Source organism: Schistocerca gregaria, chromosome 8 (genome assembly GCF_023897955.1).
Source record: "Schistocerca gregaria isolate iqSchGreg1 chromosome 8, iqSchGreg1.2, whole genome shotgun sequence".
NCBI classification, from domain to species: domain Eukaryota; kingdom Metazoa; phylum Arthropoda; class Insecta; order Orthoptera; family Acrididae; genus Schistocerca; species Schistocerca gregaria.
The window spans coordinates 492309465-492336628 of record NC_064927.1 but is presented as its reverse complement, the minus strand read 5'-3'; the positions used below and the strand labels follow the sequence as shown (position 1 = coordinate 492336628).

The following is a 27164-nucleotide window of genomic DNA, read 5'->3' as shown; positions in this document are numbered from 1 at the left end:
CCTGGCAGCGTGTAACCATTTTTGTAAAAGCTGTGGTTTTGAGAAAGGAAACCTGCAAATAGATGCACAGACATTATGCTAATACCGTGTTACAAAAACATTTATTAAGCAAGTGCACTGACATACAAAACAACTTAAAATGTCCACATATCTGTGAAATGTAATATTCGTTCCTTTCTCGAATTTATCTGTACAATTAATCGCTGCACAACTCTTCACCATTGTACTTCTTTTGATTGGAACGTACAGACAGTACAATTACGAGTAACATATACAACGTTGAATCAGGGTCTTCATAAACAACAATACTACACAACACATCAGACTACAACCACTATAATGGCGTCCAGCTGAAGGTTCAAATTACACCGCGACTGCAGCTCCATCAGTGAGTCTAGTTATTTTTTACAAGGTCTTTGACACACACACACACACACACACACACACACACACACACACACACATACACACATACACTGCTACTGGGCTTCCTTTATGTACAGTAAAAAGGCTTCTACCTGCTGTCTACATGCTCAGCCCAACACCACCGTGTTTTGTGTACGCTTTTGTTTGGTACTGACTAAAAGGCCGCAGCTTTCATCTGTTTACTCGGTAGTTTCCTTCCTACTTGGTGCCAGAAGCCTTAGAGATACGCAACATCTTCACATCTTAGTGCTGGTTACAAAGTAAGGCCGAAGCGGGAAACAATTGGACGTAAAAACAACCGAAGGACTCTGTCTCACATACGTCCAAAGTGACGTTCATGACAGAGGTCTCAGAACCATCCGAAATCAAGACAAGATTGAGACTGGGAGATGGTCTCTAACCCATTCTGTTTACTCATTTTTAGAGAAGATAATCAGGACATGGAACAAAAGGGGGAAAGGTGGCTGGAGATAAGGAAAGAACCATCAACATAAAATGTCTGGCCTTTGCTGATGACATTTTCATCATACCAAATAAAACAAATGAAGCCAATGAATTTCCAGAATGAGATTTTCACTCTGCAAATAACATCATACAGCAATGTGAGAATTGCAGCATACTGACAGACGTACTAAAAATGAAAGGAAAACCCAAAATGACAAACACAACACAACCAAAGGCACGTAGAATAGTGCCAGTCGAACAGTGGCATAAAATGCATAAGGCAGCAATAATGAAAATGTAATGTACAAGAACACTAGAGGTACGTACGCAAGTTAAAACAATAATTACACATCCGATTACGAACCGGTCTGATGCCATTTGAAAAGGAAGATCTTGGCACATCAAATTCAATTAAATTTGGCTCTTGGTGGCTTTCAAAGTCTGTGAGCAAGTTATATTTATCAAAACGGTGGAGTAAAACAGGAACTACTAGGCAGGCGGTAATCTCTCGCAATAAATTTCTTATACAAGTCTGATTGTGCAGTCGTGAACTTGGAACATGCCAATATGACGAGGTTAACATCAGCTACTGCCGTTGTGTCCTTATAGCAGAACGGAAGATAAGTGGAATATTTAACAGAAAAATCAGCTATCACACTGCTCACAACCGCAGGTCGCTTCAGTAAAATATTTATTTCAAAATAATGAGTTACACGTTTAAGCCATCAAGTTACGTGACTGGTCGAGGTAGCTCCGAGGAAAAAAATCGGCGTACATGAAGCTCTGTTCATCGTGTTCAAAGTGCTCAACACATTCGGAAGACTAAAATGACGAGTCTTGTGCGAAACGAAACCTCTGTTCGAAATGTGTAAACTATGGACGTAATTTTTATGTGACGAAAGGTTCTGGATATTTCCAAAAGTGAAGAACTTGAAATACCCGTATCCGAGGAGGTGGGCTGGCATGTTGCCATTACTTCAAAATAGGCCGCTTCTCCTTTATTTTTGTTTACGATCCCGGAGCCAAAGGACGACCACATTAAGTGCTCCAGCTGCCCGGTAGCTGCACTACCTGTCTTACCCAATAGCAAAACGTATAATGTAATCTCTGCAGTCATCTCGAAATCTTCGGACTGATTTACAGTTCATAATAAGATGGGCACAGCGTTTAGTAACCGAGTTTGTTAAAAGCAGCTTTTCGAGTAACAAGCGTCAACCGTTTTAGAGTTTTCACACTGCAGACAAACTGCTGACACGCTAGAAACAGGGTATTTGTTATCTGATGACGCCTGTCATGATCTTCTGCGGTTCGGACGACATAACAAACAAGGAGCTACGTAATTGCTACTCGCGTATCACAGTTTTTTCGAAAACAGAACAACCACGTGTCAAAACGACGTTCATTGAAACCGATCGTGTGAAACTCGGGTCGCTCTTTACATTGTTGAGACAAGTTAATTTCTTCTTTGTAGGCTTCTGGAAAGTCAAATATGGAAAAACACTGGCTTACGGGATATAAGAATTGCCTAGGTATTCTGCCCGCTTAGAACAGAATGACGACAGCTCTTGGACATTCGCCACACAAACTGAGATGCTGAGGAAGGCTGCGCGTTTTTTCGGCTTAGGGTGTCTCACGAGCTACAATTTGTAGCTAGCGGCACTAAGCTGGTGTAGTTGACAGCTGACGACCACTGCGAGACGGAAGTTCCAACGTTTCGGGTCCCGGCGTACAGTTTCAATGTTCGTGTACCGCAGTTCGGCGGCCAACTTCTAGTGCCGACATCACGTGACAGTGCACGTACTGACTGAACTCGAAATGACCCGTCGAGGTATACTGACAGACTGACCAACGGTGGTAAGCCGCAGTATCTCTTTCACGCCCGGAGTCACTGTGCGCTCTGCTGAACTGCACCGAGACTGCTGGCTTAAATTTATCACCATTACGCAGGTGGGTGTCCGTAGCGAATTCCTATAGTCGAAAGACTAATGACCAAGAAGGTATCCGATTTTTAAAAAAGTATATAAACTGCCAAATCATGAGGGAGGCGCAAAATTTTCTTGAGCAGCTTACTACCGCAGGGATGCTGGCGGGTAGCTACTCTAGGACAGTGGGTAATCGAGTTCATTCACCGGGATTGTGACGACAGTACAAACCTGTCACACACAATAAAGAGCTCAAACATTATCGCCTTTGCTTAGCATCTTGATGGCCCATCTCTGGAGCGCAACAAAGCAGCTGTTCTGAATAGCACAGATTGATCAAGTCGTTGGCAGGTAGCCCAACGTACGTGGTACCAGATATCTACACACACCTCCCGTTATCACAGGCCGGTGGTTTGTGAGCGCCGAGCTGGCGCCCGATAGCTTCCCAGACGCGTTGCATCGAGTTCAGATCAGGCGAACTTCGTGACCGAGAAAGAAAGTGATATCGCTTTCATGTTCCTCAGACCACTGGCCTCGTGACACGGACAGTTATCCCGCTGGAGTATGCATAGCCGTCGGGGAAGACATTCAGCATAAAGTGATGCAGGTGGTCCGCCGTAACGTCCGCGTGGTCCACAGCTGTCACAGCGCTTTCGATTACAGCCACAGCTCCCGTGGCAGTCCAGATGAACGTCCTCCGTAGCATAAAGTTACGCCCACCAACCTGCATCCGTGGCGTAGTGCATATCTGGAGCAACCTTTCTACTGCATGACGATGTATCCGTACCTGCCATCAACGCGATGTAACGAGAAACGTGATTTATGCAGTCGTGCCACACGTTTCCACTGATTCACGGTCCAATCTCTGTGATCCTGTGCCCAGTGTCATCGTAACTGACTGTGTCGTTACTTCAGCGACGCCACACGCAGTGCTCGTCTGCTGCCGATCTCCACCGTCAAGAATGTGCGCTGCGAAGCACCAGCATTCTAACGTGCCGCCAGATGTGCCACAGTCGCTTTACAGAGTAGGCAAGCCTCCGGCCTCCACGTTCTGCCGTGAGGCGGAGACGTCGCCTGCTCGTGGTTCCGCCGTCCTTCAACCACTGTCCACAGACTCCTCGACAGCAGCACGTCAACAGCCGACCAGCTTCGCCGCTTCCGAGGGGCTCGTTCCCAGGCGCCGGGCCACAACGGTCTGCCGCTTGTCTCTGGATCTCCCTCAGTCACGGCCCGTATTGTCCTCAGAGGGGGGATTCGTCTCTGCTTCGCCCGTATGTTCTCCTTACGGCTCGAGTGCCCGCAACCTCAGCAGGTGGCGCAAACCGTCGCGTTGGGCACTAGCCCTAGTGCTCTGTCTCATCACTGTACGGACCATCGGGAAGTACTAACAAATTCCCAGGAGACCAGTACAGCCCTACTGGGCAGTTTTAAACGACACTGAAGATCGGAAATGAAATTACAAGTTCGGCTGAAAAGGGTTGCAAAATTATATACAAGATCGTGTAGTTGTCTTTTTACAAATTCCTGTTTAGTCATTTTTCTTAATGATTGTCATTTATAATTTTTACAAATACAAGTAAATACACAGCCTGATTCATAGTTCCTGTAACAGACTTCTAAGGGCTGTAGAGGAGCTTAGTAGATGAAGTGTTGATAAGTAACCCATACCCGGAAATGTACCGTTTGGATGTAAATAAGTTTGAAGATCGGGTCATTTTCGAGGATCCCGCTTCACAGTACGCACACAAGCTGACGAGAGGGCGCCACCTTGAGTCCCGGTTGTAATTGCGACGTGACGCAACGCCTTTTTCCGACTACAACACGGCTGCGAGACACTGTTCACAAACAGGGCGTTGACTGTGGTCGTCCACGGACACGATGCACCGTCGACTCTAAAGACGACGCCCTTCTTCACGTAACATGTCAAAGCACACCCTCTCTGCTGTATGCGTACCGTGGAGCGGAAATTTGAAAATTATCCGATCCTCAAACTGATTTTTCACGCAAGGTTTCCTTATCAAAACATCGTCTGGTAAGTTCCCTCTACAACCCCTAGAAGCCTGTAACGAGAATTTTGAATGACGCTCCATGAATACAATAACGTTACACGCGTACCAATTCCACCAACAACGATCTCTGCAACGCACAAAAAATTAATTAATTTCCGTCCCAAATGAGACGAATACTTTGGACATGGCGTGTGGTGGGGCTGAGGACAGAGCTGGCGTAAATCCAGACACGTGGCGGCTCACTACGAGCTGTGACCACTGCGTTCAGACGGCACACCCAACAGGACGCGACACAACAGGGCAGCCATCTCGCAGTTCTCCAGCGGAAAGATTCACGGCTGGCTCATAGACGGCAGATTTATTTGTAATGAGTTTGTTTACACTACAGGGAAGTGCCTCTCGCATGCTGAGCGGTCGTAAAAGGAGCCATTAGTCTGCGGGCAGCAGCAGGTGGCACGTAAAGCAGACGCTGCGGGTTCTCGTCCCATCTCGGACAGGGCTTTCACTTTAAATACGGCGCTGCTTTAAAGCTAACGAAGCATTTCAAATAACCTGTATGTCAGCCGCAGCAGTATTATTCTGGTCGATTTTCGTATTACCTAAAGGCGACTACATTTTTAGCGTCAAAATAATGCACACGTTATAGGAACGTAAATTGTTTTGACATAAGGAGCCAATGGTGAGTGTGCCGTAAGAATCACCAGTTACCGAAGGGGAGGGGAGGGTGGGGGGGGGGGGGGGGCGCTACAGTTTTGACTACGAATCATGATTAAGCTCAGCATATTTCACACTAAAACATTGTCAGAAGTGAAAAAAGTAATAAGCGACAGATGAATGTCTTAAGACTGACCCGGGATCGAACTCGAGACCTTGGGGTCCTTGATCTAATACTTGACCACGAGCCAACCTTGAAGACAATATTAATAGTAATCTCTGACTTTTTGCAGATGATGCAGTTACTTATAATGAAATACTGTCTGAAAAAAGCTGCACAATTATTTAGTAAGTGCTTCATAAACCATCAGACTAATGCAAAAATTGGTAAATTGTTTTAAATATTTAGAAATTTTAAATTGCGGACTTAACAGAACACAGAAATGTAGTGTCATATGAGTGCAAAAATCAATAAGTCTTATTTTGAATGAGTCAACTCATAAGTACCTGAGTAACAAATTCTGACGTTATAAAATTGAGTGATCACACTGTAGTAGGTAAAGCAGGTAGCAGGCTTAGGTTCATTGGTAGGACACTCGTAAAATGAGACCAGCCTACGAAGGAGATTGTCTACAAAATACTCAGGTGATTCAAGCTGTAATACTTCTGAAGTGTATGGGTCCCTACCAAATAGGACTAATCCCGTATAATGGGTGTATAGAAATCAGGGCAATACAGCTGGCCACAGATTCGTTTCACCCATATGCGAACGTTATAGCGTCACTGAAAAAGTATGGGACATCTCATGGTATAAGTCAATCTCATTTTGCCTACTTACAAACTTCCAAGAACCAGTACTAAGTGACACATTTAAAAATTTACTGCAGCGCCTACATATCGCTCCCACAGCGACAACGTAGAAGAGATTATACTAGTCACAGCACGAACAGACGCCTTTAAGCAGTCATTCTGCCTGCACTCCATAAGTGAATGGAAAGGTACGCAACCAAAAGGGCCTGCCGCACAGTTCAGAGTCGTTTTACAGAGTGTGGGTATAGATGTAGATGTGGTTTTGGTATGTAATGTTCGCTCACGCTCACATTTTAAATCGCAGCCGTATAAGGTACACTCACAAAAATTACTTTCTTATCGGCGCCGAAACATTTTTTCGGCTATCTGACTTTGTTTTGTTTGTGAAGTTGAGTCTGATTCAACAATATAAGATCTGCTTATTCAAAAGTGAACGTTAGGGACTGCAGAAAAGCGCATTCCATGTAGATATTTGGCACTCCTCGTTCCAGCTACTCCAAGCGTCGTAAGCGCCGGTACACTATTCACAGCCATGCCTCGTGCTAACTTAACTGCTAAGGTCATCAGTCCCTAAGCTTACACGCTACTTAACCTAAATTATCCTAAGGACAAACACACACACCCATGCCTGAGGGAGGACCCGAACCTCCGCCGGGACCAGCCGCATAGCCCATGACTGCAGTGCCTTAGACCTGCACACTGCTAATGATTAATGCGAACATTACGGGTTTGTTTTGGCTACCCATCCACATTTAGAGCTAGCTCCCACTCATCACACACCCAGAAATTTGTCCAAGTCATCTTGTATCTTCCTACACTCACTCAACGAGGATACATGAGAGCAGCATAGCGTCGTCACTAAACAACCGCAGAATGCTGCCTGCCCTGTCCACCACACCGGTCCTATCACACTTCCCTGGGGCATTCCTGATGACACCCTACTCGCCGTCGAACGCAACGTACTGGATTCTATTACTTAAGAAGTCCTCGAGGCACTCACATATCTGGGAACCTACTCCATATTCTCGTACCTTCGTTAACAGTTTGCAATGGGGCATCGTGAAAGTGCTTTTCGGTAGTCTAGAAATATGGAATCCACTTGTTGCCCTTCACCCTTAGTTCGCATCTGAGAAAAGGGAAAGCTGAGTTTCGCACGACCGATGCTTTCTAAAACCTTACTGATTCGTGGACATAAGTTTCTCGGTCTCAAGAAAATATATTCGAACTGAAGATTTGTTCAAGGACTCTGCAGCAAACCGATGTTACGGATATTGGTCCGTTCTTTGGCCCTTTTTTATACGGGAGCCACCTGCGCTTTTTACTGGTCGCTTGGGACTTTGCGCTGGGCGAGAGGTTCGCGATAATTGCAAGCTAAATAATGGGCCACTTTCCTTACCTGTCCTTCCCCAAATCTGGCTCGTGTTCCGCCTCTGGTGACCTCCTCGTTAAGTGGACGTTAAAAGTCAATCTCCTCGTCCCTTCCTTCGGCGCCTAACAATCACGAATGGAGTTAACGGTGGCGCTGGTGTTTCAGGAAGCATCCCGGCATTCGCACGGACAGGCGGCGCTGGCCAGCTCCAGCTCCAGCCAGAGATGGCAGGTTCCTCCGGAGCGCCGCCATTGGCCACGGCTGCTGCGCGCTGCGCTCTTCCCCGCCCGATGGTCCGCGCTCATCGTTTTGTTTCCGCTCCGCCGGCTGCTCGTGGCAGCCACTTCCAGCTCCAGCTCCAGTGCCGGCCTGCCGGCGACGCCGACAGCCGTCCGTCGCTGCGCGTCCCAGCACCAGGTGAGTGCAGCACAGCACGGCACGGCACGGCACGGCTTCCTCGCCGCTCTGCTAGACCACCCTACAGACAGCCCTAGACTCTTCTGGCGTTCCTCGACTCCAGTGCCTGATACGACGTCGCTGTAGCAGTCACCACGTAGGTAGAAATCAATGAAGGTTAGAGTTTAACACGTTGTCAGTATCGAAGTGACTAGAGACTCGGCACCAATTTGGATAACGACAAGGACGGGGAACGAATCGACTGTGACCGTATTCACGGAATCATTCGCTGATTCGTCTTAAGCGATGTAGAAAATCTATGGAAAACTGAAGTACGAATCTGACGACTATCTGCTCACTCTATCTCCAATACAGTTACAAAGAAATAGGTCAAAAATTAATAATAATGGTATTCCACAAGAACGAAGCAAAAATTATTTGTTACTGTAACCTATACAGGGTGTTCGCAAATTCCCGTTGAAACTTCTAGGAATTTTAGAGGTAAGTGATTACATAACATTTTGAATAGAAACCCACGTCCGGAAACGTACCGTTTCCGTTCTGCGACGGTTTCATTTCAGATGCTTAACTCATCCACTTCTGCCGGAGGAACTGAATTAGGCGTAACCCAGTTCAGTTATTAGCTATCAATTCGAAAGGACACACTACGAAACATCGATTTATCACTTAACACATTTGTTTGCTTTAACACTTAAACATTACGTGTTTACATTATTCCAAAACGAAAAAGAATCCAGCGTACTGTACGTACAGAACAATACTGCAGTACAAAAGCGGCTCAATGTGGCGACCACCAACGTTGTTACAGACATGGTAGCTGTGAAGCATGTTCTGGTACACACTCTCCATCCCACCTGGCGTCTCTTCAGTTTCTAGCGCAGCAACCAGAACTCGTGTCTGCGCCTTACCGCGGATTCGTAATTAACGTCTTTGCGAACCCTCTGGTTACTCGGTGTTTCAAATTTTTTGTTTTTTAACAAATCTTAAGCCAGCCGATGTGGCCGATCGGTTCTAGGCGCTTCAGTCTGGAACCACGCGACCGGTACGGTCGCAGGTTCGAATCCTTCCTCGGGCATAGATGTGAGTGATGTCCTTAGGTTAGTTAGGTTGAAATAGTTCTAAGTTATAGGGGACTGTTGACCTCAGAAGTTAAGTCCCATAGTGCTCAGAGACATTTGAACATTTTTGATGAAGAAATAAGTTTTCTTTTTTCTTTTTGTCCCCTCTCCCTTATACTACAGGAAGCGAAGCCTGAACTCGAGAAAATTTACGCCTACGGGACCAAGAAATCATGTACATACGAACAAGCCTGGGGATTACAACAGATGATTTGCAAACTAAGTGGAACGTAGTCCTTGACTGCAAGTGACAAGCGGTAACCGATTTAGATTTCTTATTATTGCGTTTTTGTGGTGTGCGGACTCTGAATGATTTCTTGTTAGCCGCGGTATTGGCTACGATTTCTCTCGCACGTTTTTCGTGACTATTTGCCAGGAAGGTAATACTGGACTTCTGAATGACACGTCTATTTAACGGAACTTGTAAAAATTAACACTGAAGGACAGAAATTTCGTAAACTGTAACTTGAAGCATAACGCAGGTGTTTGAATATTATGCCACTTTCAGTGCTATATATAGTAATGAAATGTAGTTAAGGGTATTGCTTGAAATATCAAAATGCGCTGTCACGCGGCCATGTGTTTTTACTACACTGCATCTTTTACCAATAATTTGACCCTTAGCTTAGCTGTTAAATACACAAGAATCACATATTGCCGCACGGTTCGCCCTCACAGCAAATGCTCGATACTGTAGGGGTTGGATCACAGTCCAACTCGTTAGTTCATTCATCGAAGAATTGAGTTATGGAGGGAATCTTTTATTAACATCCCGAACGGTTATATCGGTGTAAAATCATTGTTCAACCACAAATGATTTAAGTTATATTTTTCACGATTTATTTCAAACAACATACTGTAATTCGCCCGTAATTGTTTTTGTAGAGCTGCGAATGATTAAGCCTACTAATAACATCAGTTGTCTGTTTGGTGACTGCATTACGTGTTTGTGGGCCATATCCTCATCAGAGTAATTTCGTATTGTTATACATTTTGGACTGCGATTTTGATGTGTTTTTAACGGCCAGTGATGCGACGAGGTGCCTCCTTGCATTAATGGCAAAGTATTTAGGGGAAAAAGAAGTGAAGCTGAAAATCGATATCGTTTGTGCACAAATTTTCACACATTTAGCGGTAGCTGGAGTGAGAAGGGAAATCTTGCGAGGTAAAGCAGACGATGCACTACGTCTTCAGACCTGAAGTGGCCCATCGGGACCATCCGGCCGCCGTGTCATTTGAAGTGAAAAGACCACATGCAATTAATAGCGAGTAAGGCGGATGCCAGACAGATTCATTGAAAGAAGCCTCAGGAAATTTAGTGCATCAACGAAAGAAGCGGCTTGCAAAAAGACACTCTTTCGACCAATACTTGAATACTTCTCGTCAGTATGGGATGCGTACCAGGTGGAGATTGGTAGAAGAGCGTCATGTTTCGTTACATATATAGGTGCGCAAGTGCGTAGCCTTTTTGTTTTGGAAGTTGTGACTCCGGTGGCTACGGGTTTATTTATCGACTGGCATTTTGTATTTTTAGTTCACTGTTGGTATCACAGTTTACGTACTCATTTTGTCGGTTGCGGTTAGTAAGTGGCTATGGGAGCTTTCAGACAAACTCTCCTGTTTGAGTTCAGTAGAGTGGTGACAGCAGCTGAGGCGGCCAGGAACATTTGCACCGTGTATGGGGATAATTCCATCGAACAGTCTTCTCGTTTTAAGGAAGATCGTTTTCAAATTAGTGACTTTTCGTGTCTAGGAAGACCTTCTGGGTTTGATGTAGATCTTTTAAACGCAATAATCCACAAAGATTCACATTAGTGAACTCGAGAACTGGCAAATGTGATCAACTGTGATCACTCCACCGTCTTGCGACATTTGCGTGCAAAGTGAAGGTTGAAAGATCGAGAGCATGCCCTAAGCCAAAATCACAAAAATCAGACGGTGGCCGCACGTGCATTTTTACTTCCTCGTCATCAACTGGCTCGTGAACGACAGCGACCACTCCCGTCCTGTGTCGTTACTGTGGCGACAAATGGCATCTCCGTAAGAACACAACGAAAAGAAAGTCAAACAAATCAGCAATTCCCCGTACAAAGACCTGCACGTATGAGCAAAAGGTCATGTTATGCACCTGGTGGAACAAGCACTGCGTCGCCTACTACCAATTTCTTCCCCGAGGTGTGAACATAACTGCTGACATTTATTGTGGACAACTGAGATGTCTTGCAGAGACAGTCCAAGAACAACGACCAGCAAGAATGCCTAAAGTGTTGCTACTGCACGATAACGGCCGCCCGCATTCTGCTAGGCAAACAAAAAACACTACGCAGGAGTTGGTTTGAGAAGTCATTCCCTACCCACCTTATTCCCCCCATCTGGCTCCAAGGAACTTCCTTTCCGGATGAAGATGCGCTCCCAACATAGCTCGGCGAGTTGTTCGCCTGAATACCACCTGATTTCTACAGTCGCAGAATCGAAAAGTTACTCCACCGTTGGCAGGCTGTTGTGAACAGTGAAAAGTATATATTATTGATGACTAAAGGCTCCGTTAAGTGTATCTGTTGTGTATATTAAACTTATGGAAAAAGCGCTATGACCTTATGCAACAAACCAATAAATTTCGTGAGTGAAAAGCTTCACGCAAATGCTGAACCAACGCCGACGCTGCAAGACAGACGCTCTGTATCACGTTACGGTCCACTGTTCAGGTTCAGAGTGCGTAAATTCTTGGAAGAATCAATCTCTATATTGCTTCTTCCTATCCATATCTAGCGAAATGCCCATGAAGACAAAATTAAAGAGATTCGAGACCACACAGAGGCCTACCAGTAATAGTTCTTCCCGCGAACCATACGTGACTGGAACAGAAGAGGGGGCAGTGACTCTGGTACACAAAGTACTCTCGCCCACAGACCGTAAGGCGGCTTCCGGAGTGTAGATGGTATATGGTACGCGTCAGGTGATGTACCCTATAATCATTGGCACTAGCTAAATCTCTGGTCGCAGTGCATACCTTTACAGTATCACCATCTCTGGATCTCCCTCGCCATCCTACGTCAGTTGCGATCCTGACAGACAATGTGGGAATTATCGAAAGCTATGAATCTCACGCCCACCCAGCTAACCACGCGGTCTAACCCGCTGCTTCCCGTCGGGTTAGTGTCGAGGTCCGGTGTGTGGGCCAGCCTGTGGATGGTTTTTAAGCGATTTTCCATCTGCCTCGGCGAATGCGGGCTGGTTCCCCTTATTCCGCCTCAGTTACTCTATGTCGGCGATTGCTGCGCAAACAGTCTCCACGTATGCGTACACCGTAATTACTCTACCATGCAAACGTTTGGAGTTACACTCGTCTGATATGAGAAGTTCCCGGCGGGTGGAGAGAGGGAGGGAGGGAGGGAGGGAGGGAGGGAGGGAGGGAGGGGGGTCGACAGGGGGCCGAACCGCACAATAACCCTGGGTTCGGTGTGCGACGACGGTGGGGTGGGTGGACTGCTGTGGCCCGTTGTGAGGTCGTGGATCACGGCGGGACGAAGCCTCTCCGTCGCTTATGCCCCGGTTTGGTACAACACAACACAATGAATCTTATGCCACTTAAACCGGACGTGTTTAATGAGCGATGTTAAATGTTTGCCTATAAATTATGTTTTTGCCTACTTTGATTGACTTGTTAGTTACAGATAACGCACTAAAATCAATTTGAAAAATGTTTTAAAAATTGTGTGTTACTGTGCAAGTACAAGGAATAGCCCGGGGTTCCAAATGAGAAAACTGGAATGGACTCCTCCTTTCGAAATGGAAACTGTGAAGAGGAGAAATAGCGTGAAAGCGAAATCCATTCAGAGCAGTTTGCAGTTGATGTGCGCGGCGCTAGTCAGATGCAGTCCTCTCTAGCGGGCCCAGGCTGTCTGCCAGCCCGTGAGGGGGCTCAGGCAGTGGACTAGCATTTGAGAGAATGGCGGTTCAAATCCCACTCTGGCCACCCTGAGTTGGGTTTTCCGTGACTTCCCTAAATCAGCTGCGGCGAATTGCCGCGATGGTCCCTGTGGGAATCGACGTGATTGTTGATTTCTTTTCCCTAAGATATTTGAAGATCTGCGTGGTGAGTCTGTTTTGATAAATTTCAGTATTACTTCTCAATTTTCTAAATACTGCGTTTTTCTGAGGACCTAATATTTTCCGTATAATTATTCTTTCTAATATCTTAACTTATCGAGGTAATAATTCGATATTACACGTTCTTCAGCATCCAGACAATCTGGTTTCACCACTCTGTTGCTGTGCTGCTTCAGATAAAAATTATTTGTTGTACGTGTTCTTAGTTATACCATACGCTTTTTTCCATCTGTGTATCCTTTCCTCTAAAGCAGATTTTTCTGAATTGTTTTCTTGAATAATCTCCTACAAAATTTGAATTTTGTTGTACGTATATTATTCCTGCGTGTGTGTGTGTGTGTGTGTGTGTGTGTAGGTGCAGTTATGTCTATCTTCTTTAACAGGTTCCTGAAAGATGACTGGATCCTGTACGGGACCGTGGCTCCTTTTAATTTGTATTACGTGGCTCTGGACCCAGAATAAGGAAAAGAATGTTTTTAAGGTGATATTCGTTTTTGGATGAAGTCTGTTGCGAAGCGAGGTTGGCAAGCACCATGTATGAACCGCGTGTTAGTAGCGTGTATTTTGCCACACAACAGTTAATTAAGAACGTGGAAAAAGCGGCCCTGGCTACAGGCTGCTACTCGGAGGTGCCGCAGAGGACGACGTGTGAGTGGAAATGGCAGTAAGGTGAAGGGGGCCGGCTGGGGGTGTTGTCGCTGCTATGCTAGCACACGCCACACTGCGTCATTTGCATGCGACGAGATGGGGCCACAGTCACAGGTGCACAGGCTGCGTGTGCCGTTTCACGGTTGGCCAATTAGCGAACAAGGCTGCATGCTGCGTTCACCACGTTATTGGCTCCCAGACTATACCATTATTAAGAAGCCATCGCTGGCTTATACGAATAAACTTACTTTAAAAAATGTCTGTCCTCACTCTCAGTAAAACAGGATTAACAACAATTTAGTTTCCCGAAAATCATGGAGGGAAAACAGTTACTGGAATTTTTTTTCGTAACTTCTGCACATTGGTGTTTGAGTTATCGTCAATGATACAGAATTCTGTTTTACATATCGCCTCAAGCTGCAGGAGACTTTTTATATGCATTAAATTTCATAAAAAGTTGTCGTCTTTAATTTCCATTGCAGGTCGTTTGACTCAGAAGTGGTTCTAAATTCAAAGACGATTTAGAACCACTTGCGTGTCAAACGACCTGTAACAGAAATGCGGCTGGAGACGATACGTACATAAAATCATGTATTTGGCTACGGCCCAAATCCCAAAACGTAGAGGTTACAAAGAATATGTTACAAGAAATTTTTTCTGCATGACATGGGGTAAGCTTAATTCTAAAAACTTAACTAACACGTGTGATGAGGCCCTAAAGGCCACACGGCGTCGACAAAATCAGCTTGATTCTAGTTATCCTCTATGTTTCGTGAAGGGAGGGACATGATTATTGTTCGTGTTGCAATCAAAGTTATATGTAATAAGAGTGTTTAATGAAATATAGTGAGTAAAATGATATGAAAACAGAGGGCTACTTTCGAAACGATGGATATACTTCTGGGTATCTTGGAACGTTACACAAATATGAAGAGGGAACTTGCTCCCTAACGTCTAGCAGAATCTGACAAATTAATGCTAAGTGCCCCGGAGTCCCTACGCGTCTGTAGTCGCACATTTCTGAGTGCCGTTTCGCACTCTTAAATATGTACTCCGGGAAGGGGCCATTATACTGAGGTGTACCGCGCCGAGACTACGCTGGAAGTGCTTCAACCGTAATCTTTCCGTGATGTCAGGGAATACGTGGTGAACTCTTCTGGGGTCCTCAGGTCGTGGTCCAGTGCTTAGCGTCGCTGCTTCTAAACCGCGCGGTCCCGGGTTCGATTCCCTGGCCAGCTTGGAGATTTTTTATGATGTCCCAGTCGTCTCACCTCCATCGCAGAGACGCGCAAGGCGCCGAAATGGCGTCAAACAGAAAGACCTAGGACACGACGATTTCCGAAATTTTTTAACAATGGCCGAGAAACGCTCTTTTGCTGTGAAAGATCGCTGGGCCTCATTTGACGAGAAATAATGCCGATAGCGTGATGTGATGAAATTCGCTGTAAGCTATGTTAAGGTTACTAACCGTTTGCAGACTTCTTATTCACTGCAGATTATCTGTACAGTTACTATGTAAAATTACTCCTGATACCTGCAGCGTCATTTACAACTGCCTGAAGAAATAAATCATTGTAAAGCGAAAAATCAAATTATACTGATCTAAACTTTAGGTGTTTATTTATTTATATATTTAGTAAAAAATATTACTATAAGTTGAAAACGATTTCAAATCCGAAGCAGAAAGACTACAAATTGTCGCGGAGTAAATAATGTAATAAATGCAGCAACAGATGCACAAGAAATGAAGCATTTAACAACCGTTAGAGCAGAGAAGAAAACAAGAAGAAAAAAAGTTCAGGTCTACCCTTTACTCTTCACAGCAGAGGACGCAGTGTTCGGCTGGACAAACACGTATTTGAATGAAATAAGTTTTTAAAGGAAAAACGTAGACTGTGTGCAAAACATAAAAATCAAAATACAGTCAGTCCACGGTCTACTATAACTAAAATGCATCTTTCACTGGCGCTGTATGCTACATGAAAACCATTACGCTACATTTATTGCACCTCTATTGCCATATCTCTCGCACGACGTGTCGCACATATGCAGTCTTTTAAATTCCTCCAGAAATTCTGTCATCGACGTTCCGCCCGCCTCGCACTCTATCATGTTAGCCATATATGAACAGCTTTCATTCCCTCGCGCAGTTCGAAAACGAACTTCTATCTGGCCACTGGACAGCTCCACATTCATTGGACGGGATGGTGAACTATCGGGGGTCAGACCTAACCGCCAAACTCTGCCTGCCGGGCGTCCAACAAGCCCCCCACGCACGAGTTAACTGTTGGTCGGTCTCCGACAAATGGGAATGTGTTTCGGGCTCTTCAGCGCTCGCCTCAGTATTCTGCATTAGTTTTTCAGTCACAATCAATGTGCCCATACGTTTGCTCCGAGGCTCACTACTACAATGAAGAGTCGGTGGTATTTTGTAATCTGCAGTGCTGTGCATTATTTTGACTGCCTTCGGGCGAAACTATGCTTATATCTGCCAATTTGCAAACCTAGGTTCTTGCATACAGTATTTCTCTTTATTAAAGGAGACATCTTCAAAGGTAGGTAGCATGAATTTAGGGCGTTTACTGTCCTTAAAAAGTGAATACTTTAAACAGTGTTTTGATCGAGCTGACCAGTACAGCTGATCCGTTTATTCACAGAGGTCCAGCGGCCATCTTGTTGATGACATCCGAATACTGGCAGAGTATCGTAAAGTCGTGACTTAGACCCCGTTAGGCGGATGGCTTAACGTTCTTTGATATAACACTAAGGATCACAGGTTGTCTAATTCAAGTCCTTTTCCGTTTAAATTCACGTGTTTGTGAATTTATGTGGCCTCTCACGTTGTATCACAGTGATTACTGCACTTGTTGCAAGCTTATGAAAACTTTATTTGGTGGTTTCTTAAGCTGCTGCTGACGCCGATGTATCTGTTACCCCGCAACCAATTTTTCTCGTGTTTTTTCATCTGACTGTTTAACAATTCTTCCCGCGTTTCCAAGGTAACGAAAACAAGTCTTTTCTGAAAGTCAGGTATTTATGCTGCTTTCTTTTAGATTTGAATACTGTCAATAGACTTGTTTTCACGAACGGAAGGAAAAAATGGATTTTAGGACGCGGTCTTTCGCGGCTGGTATTTACGTTGTTGCTGACTTCTTTTTTCTGTGCTTTAGGCCATAGTCCAAGGCATATTTCTCTGCCTAGCGTTTCGTCTTGCAATGCTCTGACAATCTAAAATAACGTCAGTAAACTCAACTGTTTATACGTATCCACGCACGATCTCATTATTCCTATGCTAGGACGTACAGACAGACTACAGAAATTCAAAACCACACAACAACTTTGACAGAAAAGGAGGAGGATACACGTGCTAAATAAAACGAACAGCAAGAATAGACAAGACGAGATGCTGACGCAGCTGCTTGGATCTGAAGATGATCTTGAGCGACCAAAACATGTAATCTAATTAAAAAAATAATGTGCAACTGAGACGGAATAAAACATATGCCGGCGCGACAACCCTGCGGTCTGATGCGTGTAAACAATTCGGATAGATGAGATTCTTTAAGATGGTAACTGCTTCCTGAATTTATAGGCTCTTATGATGTCTTCAGCACTAGAAGAATAAACGTCAGAGAGGGAATTATACCTTGGACTACGCCCTAATGCTCTTAAAACAAAAATTACCAACAATGAAAAAAACGTAGCCACTGACCTGACAGAAGTTCTCTCTTTTCAGAATGTTGTGCTCCATTTCTCTGTGACAGAGCAACCATTTCATCTGAAGATTTAGTTGTTGCTCAAGGTATTCAATAGCCTCTGAAGATCCCTCTCTTTAATCTGAACACGTCTCTCTTTATTCTGAATACCGATGCACATGGTGCGATTTTAATCTTTGCTGTATAGCCACAGAGTTGACAATGCCCAGTGAAAAGAAAACAAGCCACGTCTCAATCACCTGTTAGGTACTGTCTGCTTTTGTGACACAGCTCAGATGTGTCAGAGCAAGCTCCGTTGTTTCCCTGTTGTTCTGAATGCCAGTGTCCTCAGCAGCCATTTGGTACCCAGCTTCGGTAATCGCGGCGGCTTTATGGCAGTCTATTATAAGAAAGACAGGGATACTTGGGGGGAACTGCTGGCTGCCTCCTGGGCGTCCCGCTGCACCTGCACCACGGTGTGGTGATTAGCGGCGGACGACGCGCTCAGTGTGCTGCTCATTTTGACAAACTTTCGCCACGTCATTGTTGCAGCATAATAATCGACACACTGCAAACCACTGAAAGGCGTAGCCGAGGGTACTTCCTGTTGCACTGCGGGTTAGCTTCCTTCCATCCGGATCCAGCACGACGCCCAGGAAGAAACGTCACCGCATGTGTTGTCATTAGTCCAATCTTGTCTTCGCGATCCCTACGGGAGTGGTAGATAGGAGGCTGTATACTCCTCGCTTAACAGTGCTTCTTGAAGCACTGTTAGTACGCTTTCGCAAAGTCTACAACCTACGTTACCTGCGGTTGAGCACATCTCATCATTCCATTTCATATCCCCAGAAATAGGCACGAGTTTACGGGTTACATTTGTGAATTATTCGTATTTTAGTTCTAAGATTCATGTTTCTGCGTTTTGTGGAGCGCGTTATTTTACATTTGTGAACGTTTAAGGCAAGTGAAATTTTGGACTACAAATAAAGTCGGGAGATTAACTGAACATCCGCTGTGGTGCACGTAGAACGCCGTGTATGTCAAATTGAACTTCAGAAAAAAACTTCGTAGGCTTACAGGGAGCGAGAGGAGAGCTGAAAGCTTAAACTAGGTAGCGCGTTGCATTGAAGACAAGACACCGTACAAGAGACAGCGAAAGTGAACGTAAGTAAACAGAAAAACCGAGAGGTTCTCTGTGACGCCGAAACGTTCTAGACCAGACCGCTAAAGTAATTTAGTGTGAAGTAACCCGGGAAAATTCCCTATTGACAGAATTTAGAAACAACTATAGTGTGCGGCTAGTTCGGTTTCCGCGAACGCCACAACCCACGGAACAGTACTATGAAAGTTACGTTGTGCTCTTCATTCTGAGAATGTTGTCCACTTCGAAACATCTTAAGAAATATCATAGCAAGTGGTCCTCTACAAGCAGGACTATCCATGCCTCTCCACTACACAGCCACATGTGTGCCATTCCGTGCCCGTAACTTATAGGTTAGCAGTACTTTTGATGGTAATAATATGCAGTCATAATTTTTAATTTATCTGTTTTAATCCAATATGTTTCGGCGGTACAAATCCATTTTCAAAAACTATGCTTATGATTTCCAGGAGTTCAAACTGTTTCAGTTTACCACCTAGCAGTAAATAAGTGACATATCACGTGAGATAAAAAAAAATGACGTATTATTAATGGATACCTTCATTTAGCCACGAGATGTTCACCTTTTAAATAGGTGAAAGACTTTGACATCTGCACTTACACTTCAAATAATAAAAATTTGCTTATGGCTGTACCACATTATTAACATCGCAAACTTTAATTTGATTCTGGGATGTATTAAGGAAGCAAAGGTTACATTATTATTGTATACACAAACAGATGAAATAAAAAAAAAACAGGTTCACAGTAGCAATAGTTACAAAATTATTTTTATTTTCGTGCCTCTACTGCACATTATGTACATGATAATAATACGACTTCTTTAGTAAATCACAGAATTACAAATTAAATTATTCGTGCAGTATTGTCATAAACATGTTGCATTATTTGGAGTGTTAAGCGCAAACGTGGAACATTAAATGTTGATGGCCAAATGAAGGTAACTTGACAACACTTAATTCATTTATCTCACCAGTGGTGGATTTCGTGAAAAACTAAGACTTTGTCGTTTATTTACTGGTAAATGATGGGACATAAATTGAAGCACATGTAACGCCCAAAAACAACGATGAAGTCATAGAAAATGGAACTCCGAAATGTGTTGCACTAAGTTAAGGAAAAACTGAGGGCAGCACATGAAAAGAAAAATAATCTTAACCTATAATAGATAAGTGTGATTGGACTAGTGAAGGCACGTCCGAATGCCGTTCTTGTGAACTGGTGTGATATATCGCATACAACCACAAAGACTTCCAGCACTGAATAAAAGTTCATCGATATGCACACCTAATCTATCGCACACTGTTTTCCGCCGTCGTATCGCAACCTGTAGCTATGTTGTTGTTGTGGTCTTCAGTCCTGAGACTGGTTTGATGGAGCTCTCCATGCTACTCTATCTTGTGCAAGCTTCTTCATCTCCCAGTACCTACTGCAACCTACATTCTTCTGAATCTGCTTAGTGTAGTCATCTCCTGGTCTCCCTCTACGATTTTTACCCTCCACGCAACCTCCAATACTAAATTGGTGATCCCTTGATGCCTCAGAACATGTCCTACCAACCGATCCCTTCTTCTGGTCAAGTTGTGCCACAAACTTCTCTTCTCCACAATCCTATTCAATACTTCCTCATTAGTTATGTGATCTACCCATCTAATCTTCAGCATTCTTCTGTAGCACCACATTTCGAAAGCCTCTATTCTCTTCTTGTCCAAACTATTTATCGTCCATGTTTCACTTCCATACATGTCTACACTCCATACAAATACTTTCAGAAATGACTTCCAGACACTTAAATCTATACTAGATGTTAACAAATTTATCTCCTTCAGACATTGCCAAGCTACATTTTATATCCTCTCTACTTCGACCATCATCAGTCATTTTGCTCCCCAAATAGCAAAACTCCTTTACTACTTTAAGTGTCTCATTTCCTAATCTAATTTCCACAGCATCACCCGATTTAATTTGACTACATTCCATTATCCTCGTTTTGCTTTTGTTGATGTTCGTCCCTGTAGCTATAACCGTTCTAAATAAAGATTTGAGTAATTTTCCGTTGTATAAAGAAACTCTTTTATGATCCCTGGCTTCCAGATTCCTACTGGAACAAACTGCAAAAACAATTTCATATCCACAGGTAATTTCCACAAACTTCCGAGCCACACATACCTTGCACAGTTAGAAAATCTGCGTATCCGAATTTATAAGAAAATTTTAATACGGTATTAATTTAAAATCTGTGGCGGCACGCTAGTGGGTTTTCATTGTCAACTGCCGTGGCTTCATGACATTCCAGATAAACGATCGGTAATCATAATTAATTCTCTGCTCTGCAGATAGACGTGCGCCATTTTGAAATTTAAAACTGTGTCAGACCGGGCATCGAATAGTCGGTGTTTCCACATATTCTGCAAAAGGAAAGAGTGGAGACTGGGTTATAACATTCCGCCGATAGTGAGACTATTACAGACGGACGACTATTTCCGATAGAACATGCACGAGAACAGTTATTTTCCCGAAAGAACCACAGCGGCTTTTGTTTTGGTGGAGCGACGGAATACCTGAGTCAGGATGGCCGGACGGGAATGTAGCTCGCTGTCCCCAGAACTGCAGCTCCAGTGTGAAGGCGCGACAGGTGGATAACAAGGTTCCTAACTCGGGAAAAATATCGCTCATCTTCTGCAATGAAATTTTCCTTAAGAGTTCCAGAGGTCTGGCGTTTGCCGACACATCGCGATAGGCAATCCCCGAGATTAAACTGTGTTTGCAATGGGACTAGATATTAATTTTCCACTTCTACTGATACGCAATGCTTTCATATTATAGCGAAAGCTACTTAAACTGTAACGTTTGCGTCATCGTAACTAGCACACTATATGTTTTAACTCTCCCGCGGCTATAAATTCTCCTCTTCCCCCCCCCCCCTTCCCCCCCAACTTCTGTACATCCGTTGCTATCGCCATAATTATTGGCTGGCGTGTGGGCCTGACCCTGAGGAAGTGGCCGTAACTACAGGGTCGCTAAAGTATTGGTTCAGACACTCTCTCCTCTTCTCCAATCACCGCTCAGTTCGCTACTTCTTGCCCAACAGGCAAATTAAACCCTGACCTCTTCTGAGAGCCTCATATCGTTTTCCGATCTTTGCATTTAATCTCATCGCAAGCCATTTGAATAATGGGAGGTCGGCAGCTCCATGACTTTTGCCTGCCCGCCTGATGCTGCGTGTAACCACCGCCCTCTCCATGTTCCGTCACAATAAGTCCGTGAATGTGAACTACCTGTCCTCGAGACGCCTGAACAATAGAACGTTTGTGAACCGGAGTGCTTGTTTCCTAATATCCACTTAGTTATTCTAGTAGGAGTTTCATCTGAGAAAAAAGTTGGCGTCATTGTGTTCCTCTGTTTAATAGCCCCTTGTTCCTGACGTAAACAAAATGCTATGTTTGTAAATTTGTTAGTCACATAAGGGTCATATAGCGGACTTTAGAGATGTTAAGCCAAAGCACTGCGGATAAAATCCACTTAGGACTTTATCAAAGAACTGTTGCAGCATTCGACTGAATTTGTGCAGTTCGCTAAGGGTGACGGATGACTCCGAAGATATTCAGATCTACATCTGCATCTATACTCGTGCCCTGCAAAGACGCACGACGTAGGATAGCCTATCTTGTACCACTCTACTGATTCGCTTTCCTGTTCCCCTTGCTAATGGAACGAGGGGGAAAAGAGACTTTACATCCTTCCGTGCGAGCTCTGATTTATTTTACTATGGCTTCACCGTTCTTACGCTATGTGTTCGTTGGCAGCGGTAGAATTTTTTCTGTAATCTGTCGCAGAATGATTCTGTTGCCACATCAACGGGCATCGTAAAATTGCAGCCCAATTGAGACGCGTTCCGGAGTCGATAGGAATCGTTTGACTCCATTCCTGAAAGGATAGGGTGCTTAGTGTAGAATTTAGATGCAGAGCTGAACAAAACGTAGAATGCAATAGTAGTTTGAACACCGGAGCTCCCTGGAGCGGGTGGCTCCTGCCTCCCTGCCCAGAGTGACAACTAGGACCCTAAATTGTCTTTGTGAAGCTGGGCAGACAGCTCTGGTAAGGGGCGAGACGTCTGAAACAGGATGCCTTGTTCGCCGTCTGGTTCACTCATCGCTATTATCTTTTTTTTATTCTCCTCCGGCAGTGTTTCACACATTCGCATTCACTTTAAACCAGTTTTTTGTGCCGAGTTTTGATGACAGCTCTTTAAGGTAAGCAGAGCCGCTAGGCAGCTGGACTCACTGAAGCGCAACGACAAGGGATTATTAAGTTTTCACAAGATCAGAGTTTTAATTTACAGGTAACGATGGCTATCATCTCAGGACATTTTTTTCGTGTTCTTCATGAATAAAACCCAGTATGATTCTTGTCACACTTGTCCAATTGTATCCACAGCCTCAAAACTGTTGATTTTCGTGTAGGAAAAAGAATAGTATGGTCCAGTGGAAAATAAGACCTCGCTTTCAGACAGGCTGTGCATAATTATGTAAGTGCTTCGGCTAGAAGTCCAATACGCAACTGATTCTGAATAAATCTCCAGTACATTTATCGCATATGAAACTAATAAACTTTTACAAGTGCACAAAAAATGTGGACTTTTTTCCTCTAGTGAGTACAACCACGCCCTTTTTCTCCTCTTACTTTTGAAATTATTGTCCTGGACCAGTAAACAAAAATCATACGTACCAATTTCCTCCTTTTGAGACATTTTAATGTGGAGAGCTACAGCCGCATGGCAAGGGGTAAGTAATGTACCAGCGTCCTGTTTTACTTGGGCCGTGGTACCAGGAAGCTTAGCATCAAGAGCACATACAGGAAGATACAAGTACAACATTCCGCACGGCCATCGTAATGGCGAGTGTCCAATTGTATGGGCTCTCGACAGTAGTCTTCCTGGCTACACGACACAAACAAAAATTTAAAGGTTGCCGATTGAACTAAACACCTAGAGATTGCAATTACGAACAACTTGAACCATCACTAAAAAATATTGGGGAAGGTGGACCAAAGGCTGCGTTTTATTGGCAGAACCGTTAGAAGGTCTACTGAGGAGACTGCCTCAAATACGTTTGTCCGTCCTCTTCTGGAGTACTACTGCGCGGTATGGCAACCGCACCAGACAGAACTGATAAGCGATTTGGTGCAGAAGTCATTAAACAAAGGCATTTTTCGTTGCGGAGATCTTTTAACGAAATTTCAATCACCGTTTCTCTCTTCCGACTGTCCGCCCGTTTAGCTCGGTGGCAGCTTTTTTCTCAGTGCAGCAGGCCGGGGGCCGTGCTCCTGTCCGGGTTGGAGACTGCCTCCGCTCGGTGACAGGGCGCTGTGTTCTCATCTTCATTATCATCGACACGCAAGTAGCCCAATGTGAGGCCAACTGAAAAAATTCCCCAGGTGGAGGCTCCCGGCTATCAATGCCATACGATCTTTTAATTTCATTCCTCTGAACGCAAAACCATTTTGTTGACTCCCATTTACATAGTCAGAAATGATCATAGTACTAAAATACGACATATCAGAGCTCGCACGAAAAGTTTTGTTGTTCACTTCTCCCCGCGTGCTATTAGGGAGTGGAACGGTGGAGATATAGTAGGAAACCACTTAGACGAAACCTCTGCCAGGTCATTGAGATTAAACTGCAGAGTAGTCATGTAGAAATAGACGTAGATGACCCAAATAAAATTGGCGGCTGGTAGATCATGCTTTGTCAAATGACTGCAATCGTTCACCTTAAAATGCCTAAAGGCATAGGAAAGTTGTAGCATTATACATAAGACATCGTGACAGAGGCTGGATTTTTTTTTAGTACATTCAATAACCGCCATGGACACACCGCCACACGGATAAGCTTATATTCCCGAATCATTAGGGCACCGTTCTGTACTGATAAAAACGCTGAAATAACAATAATAGTCTAATAATAGTACCCGGACGGTAGTCATAGTACACGCTTTGACAACACATGGGGCGCTCACGTAGCTTATGTTGTCGGCTGTTAGTTGGTGTTTCAAATGGCTTTGAGCTGAGGTCATCAGTCCCCTAGAACTTAGAACTACTTAAACCTAACGAACCTAAGAACATCACACGCATCCATGCCCGAGGCAGGATTCAAAGCTGCGAACGTAGCGGTTGCGCGGTTCCAGATTGAAGCGCCTAGAACCGCTCGGTCACATGGGCCGGCCGTTAGTTGGTGGAAAATATACACGAGCATGTCTGCTTTTGTCATTACAGGGCCGAGTACTTCCCTGAATAACATGTATGAGGGGCATTTTGTCGCTTGAAATAGGCTGACAAGACCGTTTTTTTAATCGGAGACCTAATCGCGACCTAAAACAGACATGACATTCATCATTGACTATTTCTTTTATACATTTTTTATACATTTTTATACATTTTTTTAATACATTTTATACATTATCAATTGAGGAGGTGCGAAAACTGCACCTAGTCAGTACAGTTGTTACTCCGCGGCGTTCTTTAACCTATGACATACCGTTATATTTACCAGAAGATGCATCTTAAAAGTTTATAAGTGATCTGAACAAATACAGCTACAGCCGACCACTGGGCATTTCAACCTGTTTCATTTTAATAGTTTTAACACTTGTATTTTAAAAAACTGTTCCTTGTATGGATTGTCAAGCAACAATGTGAAATAATTTTTCTCGTCACAAGGCGTTTGCTCGCACTTATCAGTCCTGTAACTCACAGTTACGTGTGTAACAAGGGCGACGCGGGAGCCGGTGCTAACCAGTAGAGACGGTAATGTAGGACACTGTATACGAACCAAACGCAACAGCGATTCAGTAACTCAAGTAGCAACCTGTACGACGGCGGTTCGCGCATGTGGTCACGGACGGGGATTGCATTGTTTGCGATTCCAAGCAACAGTTGCGGTACGCGCATGAAGTGTGCTTTCCGCTTCAAGAAAGCGTATATCCGGCAGATTACGTCTCTTGCTTGCGTATGCAGAATTTATTACTTACCACCACAATCAGCGATGACAACTCGCAACAAATGAAATAGAAATTCAGTAAACAACTCGCTACGATCATTTTAATTGCATTAGATACTGCATACACACCAGTGTGTTCAGATCACTTCTGAACGCTCATTGTCTGTCTGAGAATGCGTGGCGTAGATGCGCAGAACAATCCTAAACTCTACCTCCATCGTTCTCGACTCCAACTATAGTGAACAATTTTCCACTAGGCTCAAAGGAATTGGCAACTAATTTTCGGTGGCAAACATGTCTCTTTAAAATAAACAATTTGCAGTTCAATCTATCACGACAATTTCCGAGAATTGAAGCGAAGCGCTGGTAAGCCGAAAGGAGAAAGGCGGTAGTTTTTTCTTACCTCTGGAGTCATCTCGCGCGAGGGGTTCAGCTGAAGCGGCCCGGGTCGCGAGGGGAGGGACTGTCAGCACGGCGTGCCCCCAGCACACCTTTTATACTCCGATTAATGCGGCCTACCAGACCCCTACCTACCGTGTCCGCAAAGCCAGGCGGGGCACCAAAAAAGTAAAACAAGCCGCCCCGCAAAGGAGGGAAAAATAGAAGGACGTGGCGGGACGGGACGGGACGGTAGCGGCCGACGAGACGCCAGCGGCTCCCCACCCGCGAGCCTGGACACGTGGCCACGCGCGCGCGTCCCATAGGTCAGGTCCGGCGAGCAAGGCGGGGTCAGGGGTCGCGGCCACGCGCGAGCGGCCAATCTCCTGCGCGGTAGGCAACCCAACCGGCGCCTGCGTGACTCAGCGCACCACCACTCGGCCAGTAGGCGTCCAGGGCGAGCAGAGCCCGCAGCTGACGTCCTCGGCCAGGAGGCTGTGTCGATCTCTAAAGCACAGAGTTGCAAATACACCGAGTACCCACGTCGCGGGCAGACACTGTGGATGGTAGTCGGTTGTCGTCTGCCCAATTCCTGTGCGGCGCATTTGTCTCATATAGTCTGGTACAAAAGGGTTCTTGGCGGCGCACTTTCAAACGGACACCCTTCTGACTCAGAGAACCACTCGCCCCGTAAGGTTCTACGGACGCGACGTGACGTCCGTTCGTCACCCAATTTTTGTCAGCTTCGCTGTGGTTGTTACTTGAACATGTGTTGGCGTACCGTGCATATCATACTTCACTCCGCTACTTATGTAAAAGCATAACTGTATCATATTTTTTATGCATGTGTCAGTTTGTGGTTAATCAGTGGGTCACAGGCAGCGATCGCAGGTAATATTTTCTTTAGAAACTCATTAGCGCGTTCAGTTATATGAAGACGGCAATACTTCTAAAATATGCAATGTATCAGGCGTAAGAACAAAATTAAACACGGAAGTCCAATTA

General features: G+C 44.7%; 1 protein-coding gene across 1 annotated transcript in view; it reads right to left on the bottom strand.

The window, feature by feature from the left end:
• The window catches only part of LOC126284731 (uncharacterized), a 371044-nt gene extending 344801 nt beyond the window's left edge, over positions 1–26243 (bottom strand). The window contains exon 1 of the mRNA XM_049983867.1: positions 26185–26243. Coding sequence (XP_049839824.1) covers positions 26185–26196 — 12 coding nt within the window. The 5' untranslated portion in view covers positions 26197–26243. The remainder of the gene's footprint in view (positions 1–26184) is intronic.
• Between the last annotated feature and the right edge of the window lie 921 nt (positions 26244–27164).